This window comes from Giraffa tippelskirchi, chromosome 10 (assembly GCF_054371585.1).
Source record: "Giraffa tippelskirchi isolate mGirTip1 chromosome 10, T2T-mGirTip1v1.2.pri, whole genome shotgun sequence".
Classification (NCBI taxonomy): Eukaryota; Metazoa; Chordata; class Mammalia; order Artiodactyla; family Giraffidae; genus Giraffa; species Giraffa tippelskirchi.
The window spans coordinates 137,897,306-137,910,196 of record NC_137284.1 but is presented as its reverse complement, the minus strand read 5'-3'; the positions used below and the strand labels follow the sequence as shown (position 1 = coordinate 137,910,196).

Genomic DNA, 12,891 nt, shown 5'->3' with positions numbered 1-12,891 from the left:
CTTGGCTTCCTGTTACTTAAATCTAAGAAATACTTACACCTTGGTGATAACACACTGCCAGTTCTAATCACACCTATGCGGTAACTCACGCCACAGCGACCGCAGGGTCTTCAAACCCTAAATCACGGCAAGGCAACACCGGGGTCTTGAAATTCTAAATCGCGCCAAGACGATGCAGGGGTCTAGGAACCCTAAATCGTGTCAGGGTGATATCGGGTGTTAAAATCCTAATTCACATCAAGGCAAAACCCAGGTCTAAAAACCCTAAATCGCGCCAAGGCGATGCCAGGGTCTAAAAATCTTAAGTCGCGTCAACGTGAAACCCAGGTCTAGAAACACTCAATCACACCAAGCAGGTACTGGGGTCTAAAAATCGTCAATTGTGCAGGGGTGACGCCAGGATCTAAAAATCTTCAATCGCACCATGGCGATGCCGGGTTCTAAAAATTCTCAATCATGTCAGGGTGATACTGAGGTCTAAAAATTCTAAATTACATCAGAGTAGTACCCGGGTCTAAAAATCTTAACCCTGGGGCATACCAGGGTCTACAAACCCTAAATCGCACAGGGCGACGCCCGGGGTCTAGAAATTCTAAATTGCATCAGAGCGATACCGGGGTCTAGAAATCCTAATTCAGGAAGCTCCAGCGTTCTTCTGAACATTCTACGGCGTACGGGCGAGACATACCCTCCCAAGCAGGTAGAGCTGGCTCAGAGGACAAGAACGCATGACCCCCGACCTCCCGAGATTTTCCCCTCCACTGCAGGAGTAGTCCGGTAGCCCCAGCTCGGAACCACAACGTCTTACCCGCTAGCCCGCACCCCATTTGGGGACAGAGGCTCCAAGCCAGGCACACACTGCCACCGCCACCCCACCCCCGGCGCCCGCCATGCACCCACCTGCGGAGACGATCTCGGCGCACCATGGTGGCGTCTTAGCCCATGCCGTCTGCACGCCAGCCCAGAGCAAAGGGCGCGCCGCAGCGCCCGCAGCCGTGCAGGGCTGGCCGGCGGCGGGGCGCAGCCCACGGCCCGGGAGGGCGGCGCGGCCGCAGCAGGCGGCCACCGGGGTGGGCGCTGCGGCAATGCGCGAAGGCGCGGTTGCCGCAGAGGAGGCGCCACCCGCCGGGATGCACCGGGAGGTGCTCGTGGCCGCGGCAGCGCCGAGCGAGTGGGCACCGACTTTTAGAGCCCACCCGCGCCCCGCCCCTGGCCCGCCCACCGCGCCGCAGTGCCCCTCCCGCTGAAGCCACCTCCCCTCCCCGCAGCCCTGCTGCTGGCACTAGGAGGGGGCGCCCCTCCTAGAGCAGCTCCTGGGGGGGCACTTTCAGGGGTGTTGACCCCACCAGCACCCCGCTGTTCTCTCACGGCCCCCTACCCTGAACTACAGGTTCTACAAACAAAAATCCTCCAGCGAATTAACAGCGCAGGTAGAGACCACAAATTCCTGAGACCCCCCAACACCTCCCCTAGACCACCCATAAGCACCCCCCCAGCCCCAAAGGTGGCCGCTCGACCTCGGATGCAGTGAGACCCAGGGCTGCAGGCTGCTGCTTTTGCCTGGCGATCCTAGTGGAGGCAGGGGGGGACAGTGAACCTAACGGTACAAGCGCCCGCGGCAAAGCAGCAGTCCGTGAGCTCCCAGCACCTCCTAGGTCCCTACTTGCGGGGATCTAAGCCGAGCTGGGCCTACCTACCTCTGAGCTAATCGGCGGATTCATGGGACTGCCGCTCAGAAGCAAAAGAAAAAGGGGAGGGGGGGCGGCGGCAAAACTTGCGGAAAACCCAGGCTCTTTTCGCGCGCGGCCACGGCAGCGGGCTTGTCCTCTGCGGCAGCGCGACGTGGTCCGCACGCCCAAGCCCTGCCGCAGCCCTCCCGCGGCACCCACTCCCAGCACCGGCCCGACCCGAGTCAGGAGGGGTGATCGGCACAGGAGATGAGACTAAAGCACCCTTTATTTGTGTAAGACTGAATCACAATGCGAGGGCCCCAGTGGTACCAAAAAGAGGGAAGGATTCCCCCCCCCCTTCATCCATAATCCTTTAAAAGGCATTTATCAAGTGCCTTTGAAGAGAAAAGTGTAGAGAATCAGAGTGTCTGTGTTGTTTTCTGGCTGTAAATGGAAATCCTGACAAACGTGCGGGCTGCGGTGCCGGCTCCCTCCAGCGGGGGCGCTGCAGGCCTCCCTTCCACTCGCGCCCACCGCGGCCACTCCGCTGCCCAGAGCGCGGACGAGCGAGAGTCCTGACATCCCGGGCTTGAAAGGCCCGGCCAGCCGAGACCACCGGGTGCCTCACAGGGTGCCAGGGAGCTAAGGGCCGCCAGTCGGACACAGGAGAAACCACTGTCTGTGAACGTTGTCACCAAAAATATGTGGCGCGGTCCAGGGTACACCTCTACTGATGTCGCCTCAGAGGTTCCTGAAACATGCTAATTGAGCACCTCCAGAACGCTAAAGGAAATGGCAACCCACTCCAGTACTCTTGCCTGGAAAATTCATAGACGGAGGATCCTGGTAGGCTACGGTCCATGCGGTTGCAAAGAGTCGGACACGACTGAGCGATATAACTTTCAGAACGCTAAGAGCTAGCGGTGCAAAGGCCAAGGAGAAATGGCCCCGGGCACCCCCCAAAGCGAGATGCTGACCATCTGGTAGGGATGACACCCAAAAACTGACAACGGCTTAAAATTTCCCTTTAATTTCCTGGCAGCGTTTTGTGACAGGTTGGTCCCCTCCCCTCAACACACAAGCCCCTCAAAGGCTGAGCCCAAGTATTATTCACCTTTTGTATCCCCAAGAGCTCGCCAAGGCACTGGCCACAAAGCAGGTCCCTAATAAATACTGCATGAATAAGTGCAAGAATTTGAGGGCGCACAGGGGAGGAAGTAATTAAGGGGAGAGGGGAAAGGGTTGTTTCGAATGATGAATAGACATTTACCAGAGACAAAGGGCATTCTAACCAGAGGGGACGGCATTCTAGAAGCACCGGAGGTGCAGGACCGCATGACCTTTGGGGAAAATTGCAAACCCATTGGGCTACGGTGCTGAGAGGCAAAAAAATTAGGCTAGAAGGAGTATTTCATCCCAAGGAGTTTACAATTTGTCCTAAAGAATATGAGGAGCCACCGCTGGATTTAAACCCTTTACAGCCTTAATTGGTTACTTAATGAAATTTCAATTACTCCTCTTAACAAGCGGAGGATTACCTATTTTAACGAACCGCCACCTTTAAAGGACGGAATTAATTACTGAGCAAAATTTAAATCAGTCCTTTCAACAAAATAAAGACTTTCCTATTTTAACTAAGAGAACAATATAAAACAAACTTGGCATTATAGTTTCTCATAGTTATTGTCAATGGAACCTATGAGTCCTACAAACAATTCCCTACTTTTATTCTCACCACACCAGAAGCACCAGCATCCAAGATGAAGGTAATTTTGTATTTAATAGACTGCATGCTCACAAAGGATCTTATTCTGAAAGCCAAGGAACATGTCCACCCACATGGAACAAGTGGGCAGACAGGAGCAGAGACCATTGGGGTGGGGCAGGGGCGGGGACCAAGGGAAGTACTTCAAGACAAGTGAAATTCTGACGCTCTCCACAAACCCTCCCGGACACAGGGCTAGGAAAACCTTCCTTGGAGAAGTAGGTTGAGAAGTTCTTCAAATCCCTAACTCGTTTAGGCAAAGGAAGCATTCCTGTTTGGAAGAACCTCCCAGCGCACAGGCAAGGAGTCTGAAAAATGCAGAGGATACCAGGAGAGACCAGCTTGGCTAAAGCCAGGAGAAAATGCTAGAGAATGCCCCAGGAGCCAAACAGTTAATGAGTTTTCTAACTGTGCTCGACTTACAGAGAGAAGCTTCCTCCACCGGGGGAGAATCTGGCCCAAGGTATAAAACATTTTAAGCGCCTGAGCAAACATGTAACCGTACATAAATCCAAAGCCTGCCTCTGGCTGGCTCTCAGTGCACTCTTTCAGTCCTTAGACACAAATACCACACTTGACCGAGATCACAGATAGCAGCATTCCCTCAACCCATAGCTTATCATACATTCTTGTCACATTCCAATTCTCAGACAGTCTCACATAGTAAGACCTCAGATTTGTGCAAACATGAGGGTAGAAAGTTTGACATTTATTAGCCTGCTGATGTGCAACAGCGGTGTGAGATCAGCAGGGCTGGCACTGTGAGTTCAATAATCATATTTTTTGAACCCCAATTTGAGACCCCAGTTTGTCATTACAGTGACAAACACAAGCATATTTATGGAGACAACAGGACAGAACTGGGACTGCCACTTTCAAGAACCATAATTATCGATTCAAATAAACTAAAGAAGTTCAAGATGGGGGAAACCTGGTTGAACAGTAGCACATAAAGGGACTCGTGATTTTAGTTGACAGTGAGTCTGTGATATGGCTCTAAAAAACCCACAGCAGACTGCAGACTGTAATTAGAGAAGCACCCAGAATAAGCTAATCTTGCTCTATTTGCTAGTTAGACCTCAAGGAAAGTGTTTTATTTTGTTCTACAGACCAGATATTAAGAGACACACAAACAGGAATTTGTTCAGAGAAGACTGACTAAAATGCATTGCAAATTATGTCACTGAAGGTGAAGCTGTCATATTTTAAACTCCTACTATAGCATAATCCTTACTCAATTTAACCCTAATTCTCATAATAACTCGCTAGATAAGTATTTTCATCCACATTTTTCAGAGAAAGATAACAGCAGCTCAGAGCACTGTTAGTATGTGAAGGCCCGTGAACTGAACACAGATGCGTTCTGGCTCCAAAGCTGGCGTTCTTTCCACTACCCCACACTGCCTCCCTGTTTAAAATAACCGGGCATATTTAGTTGGAAGAAAAGAAGCCTTGTGGAGTGAGTGGAAGAAGGAAATGTGTTAGCAGTGCTCAAATATTTGTGGAAGCAGCATTAGATGTTTAGACGTTCTATTCTGTATGGCTCCAATGAGTGCAAATTGTAGAGAAACAGATGTCGATTCAACATAAAGAATTTTCCAATAGTCAGGGTTGTCTAGAGAGACTGGGTATCTCAGCCATGTGGAGACGTGACAAGTTCGCCGTCTCTACAGGCTGGGCAGCCCTGTGGCAGGTATGCAAGTTCTGGATGAATGCAGACAAGACCTTAAGGTCTTGTCCCATCTGATAGAAACTAAGGCTCAGAGAGGTGCTGGAACTTGGCCGGGGTGACCACCCATCCCTGAAGGGTCAGATCCACAACAAGATCTTTCCTGGGTGTCCCTCAGCCCAGAGCGCTTTGTACAACATGATGCTTCAAGCTGGGGGCAAGACAAATTGAAGAAATTATCCATTATAGTCATGTCAACCTCCCTCTCAATTCAATTTAACCCATATATCCAAAAAGCCACTGCTGTCTTCCCTTCCTCTTCAGGCTCATTTTTGGGGAGAAGCAAGGGAGCTGAATAACCCATTAACCAGATAAGATAAACCTAAGAGACAGATTACAGTACTACTGAGCACCCCTAAAGTATCTTTACACACCCTGTGCATTACTGGGCACATCCCATAATCCCACATTCAGTCCTATTTCGCTGTTCCACACCTGGAATACATCTTGCACACTCAGATAAATGAGTTTAAGAATTCGATATGAATCCTATCTTGCATTTTTATAGTTCTTTACACTTTCATGTATATTATCCCATCTGATGCTCATCACAGTCCTCTGAGGAAAACAGCTTTCTTTTTCAGTCAGACAAGCAATTTTCTAGCTGCCTGGGGAAGAAAGGGCTACAGCACACAACTCGCTTTTTAAAAAAAAAAACAACTACATTCCACATTAGATTATTCCTCCAGCCTGGATGAGTCAAACCAGAAGCAGGTGTTTTGCTTTTCCTCGATTGCTATCAACACCTCACACCTTCAGCTGTCCTCCTCCACCAGGCCCTCCAGTGCCCCCACCCCGCTACTATCGCAGCGCTTTGTCACGAACCTGCACACTCCCCGCACTCGGCTGCTCCAACTCCCAGCGAAAACCACCCTCCTGGCGCCGCGCGGGTGCGCCCCCCGTATCCCCCTACCCCCGACATTCGCCCAGGCCCGTGTGGCTGGACCTTCCCAACCACCGAGGATGTCCCACAGCGGGAAGACGCAGCTTCCCGGGAACTCGAGAGCCTATTTCCTGGAGGGGTGGTCAAGCAGACTGAGCCTCGGACGAGGGTTAGGGGACTTTCGTGTTCTCGTCCGACCCTGAGGTTCTAGGATACGATAACTAAGGAGGACCTCGCGCGCGTGGCCCTCGAGTGGCGCTCACACCTCGTGCGGCCACCCACCAACCCCAGCGTAGTCCGGCACGCCTCAGCCGGTCCTCACGGCCTCCCGGGCCACTGTCACTCATAGCTTGGCCCCAGGGTTGGTGTGGTCCAAGCACACTAGTCACTTACCCCGAGTGTGCCCATGCCCACTCATCGGGTGGGCTGGGAGGGTAAAGGTGGAGGGACATTTCTTCCCTGCCCGTCTCCTAGCTGATTTAGTCAAGACCTGGGCTACAAGACTCCATGTTTGGGGGACCAGGTTGCGCATGCGCCTCCCGTGGTCAGCGCTCCTCGCTCTGACCCCGGTCCCAGGCTCGACCCAGCCAAGCCACCGAATACCCGGCTCTGGGCTAGAGCGTCGCCACCTCCGAGCTCGTGCCCATCGCCCCCGACCCAACCTGTGCTGCTGCCTGTCGGGCGTCAGCGCCACCTATTGAGAAGGGTATGAAATGGCAGGCTGTGCCTCAAACAAGAAGAGGCTGAAAAAACGAATAAACTTTTACAGGGCCCAATTTGCGTACTTTTATGTAATAAAACTGAAGGCCAAGAAGTGATACTTTGATTAGTTATTAACTATGCCGAGATCTTTGGTGAGCCTTCCATATCTCAACTATTTCCCTAACTTCATAGTTATCCTAAAGACTCCCAAAGCTACGTCTCCAGCCCTTCCCTCTACCCCAAACTCTAGATCCATATATTTGACTGCCTTCTGTTCCTCTCCACGTAAATGAAGAGGCCCACTCACGTCTTATAATCTATAAGGGCTAAGTGAAATTCCTTACCCTTTCTGTATCTCCTCCTTCCCACACTACAAACTGATTCCTCCCCCTTCCCCAGAACCTGTGTTACCTTCTGTGTTCTCTATCACTGTTAATGGCATCATTAGCCACTCCAATATCCTCCACTCAGTCACCAATACCTGTGGCCTGATGGAATGGGGCTAAAAGGCAAGCAGCCTTGGGTACAAATCCGAGCAAGCTCCCTCCTTCCTCCTTCCCCCTTCTCTTCAACTTACCTCCAAAGTATCTTGAATTCATCTTGCTTCCCTCCATTTGCAACAAACAGTTCCCCTTGTTCAGGCTTCATTATCTCTCACCTGGACTACTGCCTCCTAATTGGTTTTCTAGGTCTTCACAATCACACCTTTCTAATCCAATATTCACACACCTGCCAAAAGTGACCTTTCTAAAACGCAAATCAGATCACATCTCCTTTCATCTTGAAACTCTTTACTAACTCCTATTTCCAATGCTAAATTCAAGCTCTGTCACTGGTCACGCAAAACGCTTCAAAAATCTGGTCTTTCCTTTACTCTAGTATCTTCTCTCTTACACCCCTACCTCACCTACCTCCCCAAACTTCATAATCTGACCAAATGTTGCTAATTGTAGTTCTTCCCTGTGTGGGAACCACACAAAACACTGTGTGGTTTCTATTCTCCATGCCTTTACACATGTTCTGTCCCCTACCAAATACATTATTCCCCACTTTGGCTATCTAAAAAGTTCATTTCTGAAAATTCAACTTCGTTGTCACAGCCTCTTGCAAGCCTTCCCCACAAGGTTCCTATAGATAATATTACTCCCTCAGTGCTATCTCTGTCCCTTGTACAAACATTTGTTGATCTCTATGTGCTAAACCGGAGAAGGCAATGGCACCCCACTCCAGTACTCTTGCTTGGAAAATCCAATGGACGGAGGAGCCTGGTAGGCTACAGTCCATGGGGTTGCTAAGAGTCGGACACGACTGAGCGACTTCACTTTCACTTTTCCCTTTCATGCACTGGAGAAGGAAATGGCAATCCACTCCAGTATTCTTGCCTGGAGAATCCCAGGGATGGTGGAGCCTGATGGGCTGCCGTCTATGGGGTCGCACAGAGTCGGACACGACTAAAGAGACTTAGCAGCAGCAGCAGCAGCATGTGCTAAACTCTTTATGTACATTATATTATTTAATTCTGATGATAATGCTGCAGAGGGAGTATTATTATCCTAATTTTATGAATGAGAAAATTGAGGCTTTGAAAGATAAAGGTGCTTGCCCAAGGTTGCAGAGCTAGTAAGTTGTGGAGTCAGGATTTGAACCCAGATATGTCTGCTCCTATTTATTTATTCATCAAAAAGGTTTGTAGAATTAAAATGATATTTGAAAAATCACAGATCTTTTAAAACTATTAATGCTCAAAGAATTTATTTTTTAAAGGAAAAACACACAGCTGTCCTAGTCTAATAGATGGAAATAAGAGTGTTCTAATTTAAACTAATGCTATAGAAGGCCAAATAAATAGCCTTGATGTCAAGCTAAATAAGGAAACAATTCTGCTATTCTGTATAATTTATTCTTATTATATGAATGTTGTGACTTTTTTTTTGCTAAGGGACTGCTGATTGTAAACCATTAATAAGTAGACTTTTTTTTTTTTTCAAAACTCCTGGATAAGAGCAGAGAGAGAAAGCTAAATTGAAAGAGTCATCATACAGTGTTCAAAAACTTACCAGCTATGGGCATACCAACATACCATAGGGGATGTATGATGTCTCAATAAGTTAATACGTTTGAAGAGAAGAGCTTCTAGCACAGAGGAAGCACCATATTATTGCTATCACTGTTACTGTCCATGCTATTGTTAAGAACTTCAATAGCTCCCAATTCAGCAGTAAAGACAAACACATAAGCTGATGAGTGAATAATATAGCTGTGAACACAGGTCTGTGGGAGTTCCCAGAGGAGGAGGGGCCTGAGGATTAGCCAGGAACTAGGAAGTGGGGGCAGGGAACAAGATGGCACCCAGCAGAGAGCTAGTTGCTAGAACCAGAGCAACACCACCTAACTTTTGCAGAATCATTTTATCTGTTGATAGATCTTTTACTTCTGAAAGCTCTGTTTCTTAGAACCTCTAACATTTCCTTACTCTGGGGCCTTGGCCACCCAGCAAAAGAGCAAGACTTTCACCCAGATGACATGAGAGTATGGAGCAGGGGAGAAGATGAGACTGAAGCATGCAATGGGGTGAGCTCCAGGGAAGTCCCAGCCCCACCCACAAATCTAGTTGGGATAATCAGGACTCCAGGAGGTCCTGGGAAGGGGAAAACATACTTCCCAGGAAAGGCAAGCACATTCCCATCCCCAGGCTCCAGCCCTTCCCTAGCAGAGGAGAAACAGATGGGCACAGACTTAGTGCTGTGTGCAATGAGCAGGAGGGAAGGACTGAGGCCATCATCCAGCTTGGCAGGCACTGCCCAAGAAGGCCCACCTTTTTCCGCCAAACCCATGCCAAGTGTCTAGTACACTAACTCAGTGTTTCCCAAGCCAAATGACATGGAAGGCTGCTTAAAAGTCTACATTCTTTACCACAGACCATTAACTTTATATGTAGGCAAAACATATTTATGTTCCTCCCGTTCTTCAATAAATAGAGTAAAGAAACTTTCTGTGGGTAGTTCACTCTGGACCAATGAAATGAGAGCAGCTATTCTGATGGGAATAACTAATGAGATACATACAGGAAAAAAGAAGTTAAACATGAAACAGAGGAACACTGTTGGTAGAATTGAATAGATACAACTTTTTTGGAGGGCATTTTGGCAATAGCTATTAAAATTGATCTGGCAATTCCACTTTGCCAAATTTATTCTATGTGTATACTCCCTGACATGTGTCCAAGGATGAACAAAACTGCATTATTTGGAAAAATAATCTTTTTAACTGAAAACGATCTAAGTAGCCATCTATAAGGTGCTGACTATGAGGCTATCTAACGTAAAGTTTTTCAATTTGCATGAAAAAGCAAGGTTCAAGGTTCAAAACAGTATATGTATTGTAATCCTACCTGCATAAAAACATATGTGTACCATATAACTAAATATTTTAAAATTTACAATATCAATATATTTATATACGTATTATAAATCCCTGGAAAGATCCAGATTTGGCAAAGTGGCAGCTTAGGGACAAATTTGGTCTACAGGGAGATTGATTTATTGTTTTTTTGTTTGTTTGTTTTAAATTTGAATGTGAGTGCCTGTAGAAAGGGCTCCCATAAAGTCCTCTTTACTCTCTAGTCTTACACCCTTCAGTTCCCCCAGTTGTTACTTGGCCTGGCCCCTAAATGCAAGTGACGATAGATGCAGGCCCTTGTGGGGGTAGCTGGAGGCATGCTTTTAGTATTTACTTTCCACTTCTGTTCTATAAGCAAACATGACATTTATGACTTAAGGGAGGGTGGAGTGGGGACTGACATCTTTCCATGTCAGAGAAAAGAAGGACTAGAGGAAAATAAGGATCCTGAAAGATGAGACACTGATATGGAAGCTATTGCTACAGTCAAGATAAGAAACAAGCAGAGTCTGAACCAGGCGGTAACAGCAAGGATGAATTGTGAAACCCAGATTTGAAACTCCTTTTAAAATCCCTTATCAGCCAGTGCAGTTAAAGGAATGTACAGGCTTCTTTGCTTCCTCCCTCTTTCCTGTCATGAAAAATTGCAGCCTGTGGTTTATCACATGGGCCGCTGGGCACGGCTCTGTTGTGCTCTGCAGGAATCCAGCTCTGTTCTTAGTGCTCCTGGAGAGCCTCATGCTCCTGTACCTGTGAGTTAATTTCTTTCCCTCCACCGTGTTGGCACCAATGGGACAGAAAGCGGGAATCTTTAGCACCAAATATACAGCAGAAATGAAACTTGGATGTGCCTGTACGGAGTCTACCAGAATGTACTGTCCTGGCCTCTGTCTACCTTGTAGGCTCATGGCTTCCACAATTAACATAATATTAGAAAGCCTAATAGTCTGAAAATAAGAGTAAAGCTTTACCTTAAAATAAGAACAAGGAAAACTTCCAAATGAAATGTTCCCTTGTTTTTGGCAGCTGCTAATAGCAGCTGGTATGAGAGTCCTGGACACCATACTTTGCTCTTTGATCTGCTGGAAATTCTTCAGTTGAATGAAATTACTTATTTGAAAAGGTTTCATTGAATTTAGGCTGGTATTTCACGGACTTTCTCTTCTGTAGTCTGAACAGTGGGGAATGCAGCATGGTGCTAAATTGGGGAGATTGGGTCACGAATAAAGCCAATCTGTGAATTACTCTTTTTTTTTTTTTGGCTGGCTCATTGAAAGAGAGAGAGAGGAATCAGAGGTTTTACAACCATAAGAGGGGTTACACTCCATCTATGATTCACGCTACCCCCATTCCCACTGTCTCTGTCCCACAGCATTATGCCTGTCATAGACATTCAGGTACTTCAGTGCAAATCCAGAGTTCACACAAGTATCCCAAATGATCATCAACTGAAGTATGGATACATAAAATGTGGCATATGCATATAATAGAATATTATTTGGCAACAAAAAGGACTGAAGTACTGATACATGATATACCATCGATGAACCTTGAAAACATGCTAACTAAAAGAAGTCAGACATGAAAGACCACATATTATATGGTTCTAATTCTACAAAATGTCAAGACTAGGCAAATCTATGGAGACCTAAAGTATATTAGTGGCTGACTAGGGCTGGGGTAGGAAGGGGGAAAGAGAGTCATCGCTAATAGTTATAGGGATTTTGGGGGTGGAAGTGGTGAGTAAAAAATTAATAGTAGTAATAGTTATACAATTATATAATAAAACCACTTATATTTTAAATAAGTGAATATGTGATATAAAGTATATCTCAATAAAGGCATTATTGAAAGATAAAAGGAAGAAAAGATGAGTATAAAACATTAGTTTAAAAAGTTGAAGTGGCTTATAATATTAAAAAAAGATAAAAAAAGATTTTGTAACAAGGAACATTCCCATGATAAAGGAGGATTTCACAGTGAAATGGGAATTAATTTACCCTCCCCCCAAATCCTATATGTGTATACATATGGTAATAGGGCTTCAAAATAAGCAAAAATTGATTGAATTAGAGAAGAAATAGACAAATCCACAATTATAACTAGGGATTTTTATACTCCTTTCAAAAGTTTATAGAGGAAATAGAAAATCAAAATATAAAACACTTGGACAACACTATCAATCAACTAGAACTAATTGCTGTTTAAAGAAAACATACAACAAAAGTAAAACACACAGTATTTTCAACTGAACATGAACTATTCACCAAGATAGATCATACTCAAGACAGATCAGATTCCGGACCATACTGGATAGATCTCAATAAATTTAAAAGGACTGAATTCAAATGAACATGTTCTCTAACCACAGTAGAATTAAATGATAAATCAACAACAGAAAAATATATGGAACTCCTCAGGTATTTGGAAATTAAACAGTAGACTTCCAAATAATCCATGGGTCCAATACAAATCACAAGCAAAACTATTAAACATTTTAACTGAATGGAAATAAAAACACAATATATCAAAATTTGTGGGATACAGCTAAAGCTATGCTAAGAAGAAAATTTATAGCAAGGAATACAATAGCCCCTTGGTATCTGGGGAGAAGGATTGGTTCCAGGACCACCACCATATCAAAATACAAGAATGCTCAAGTCCCTTCTGTAACATGGCTGTAGTACAGTTGGCCCTCCTTATCCTTGGGCTCCTCATCCTCTCATTCAACCAACTGCCCATC

General features: G+C 46.2%; 1 protein-coding gene across 21 annotated transcripts in view; it reads right to left on the bottom strand.

Annotated features, from left to right (window-relative positions):
- Positions 1 to 12,891, bottom strand: part of MEST (mesoderm specific transcript) — a 72,659-nt gene that overhangs the window by 11,956 nt on the left and 47,812 nt on the right. For 3 of the 21 annotated variants that reach the window (XM_081537070.1, XM_081537071.1, XM_081537075.1), the window contains exon 1: positions 6,441 to 6,609. The exons of 12 other annotated variants lie outside the window; for them this stretch is intronic. In XM_081537070.1, coding sequence (XP_081393196.1) covers positions 6,441 to 6,499 — 59 coding nt within the window. In that variant the 5' untranslated portion in view covers positions 6,500 to 6,609. Of the gene's footprint in view, positions 1 to 900; positions 1,163 to 1,697; positions 1,915 to 6,440; positions 6,610 to 12,891 lie in introns of those variants that run through there. 6 more of the 21 variants (XM_081537077.1, XM_081537086.1, XM_081537085.1 and 3 more) reach the window with 2 other exon arrangements.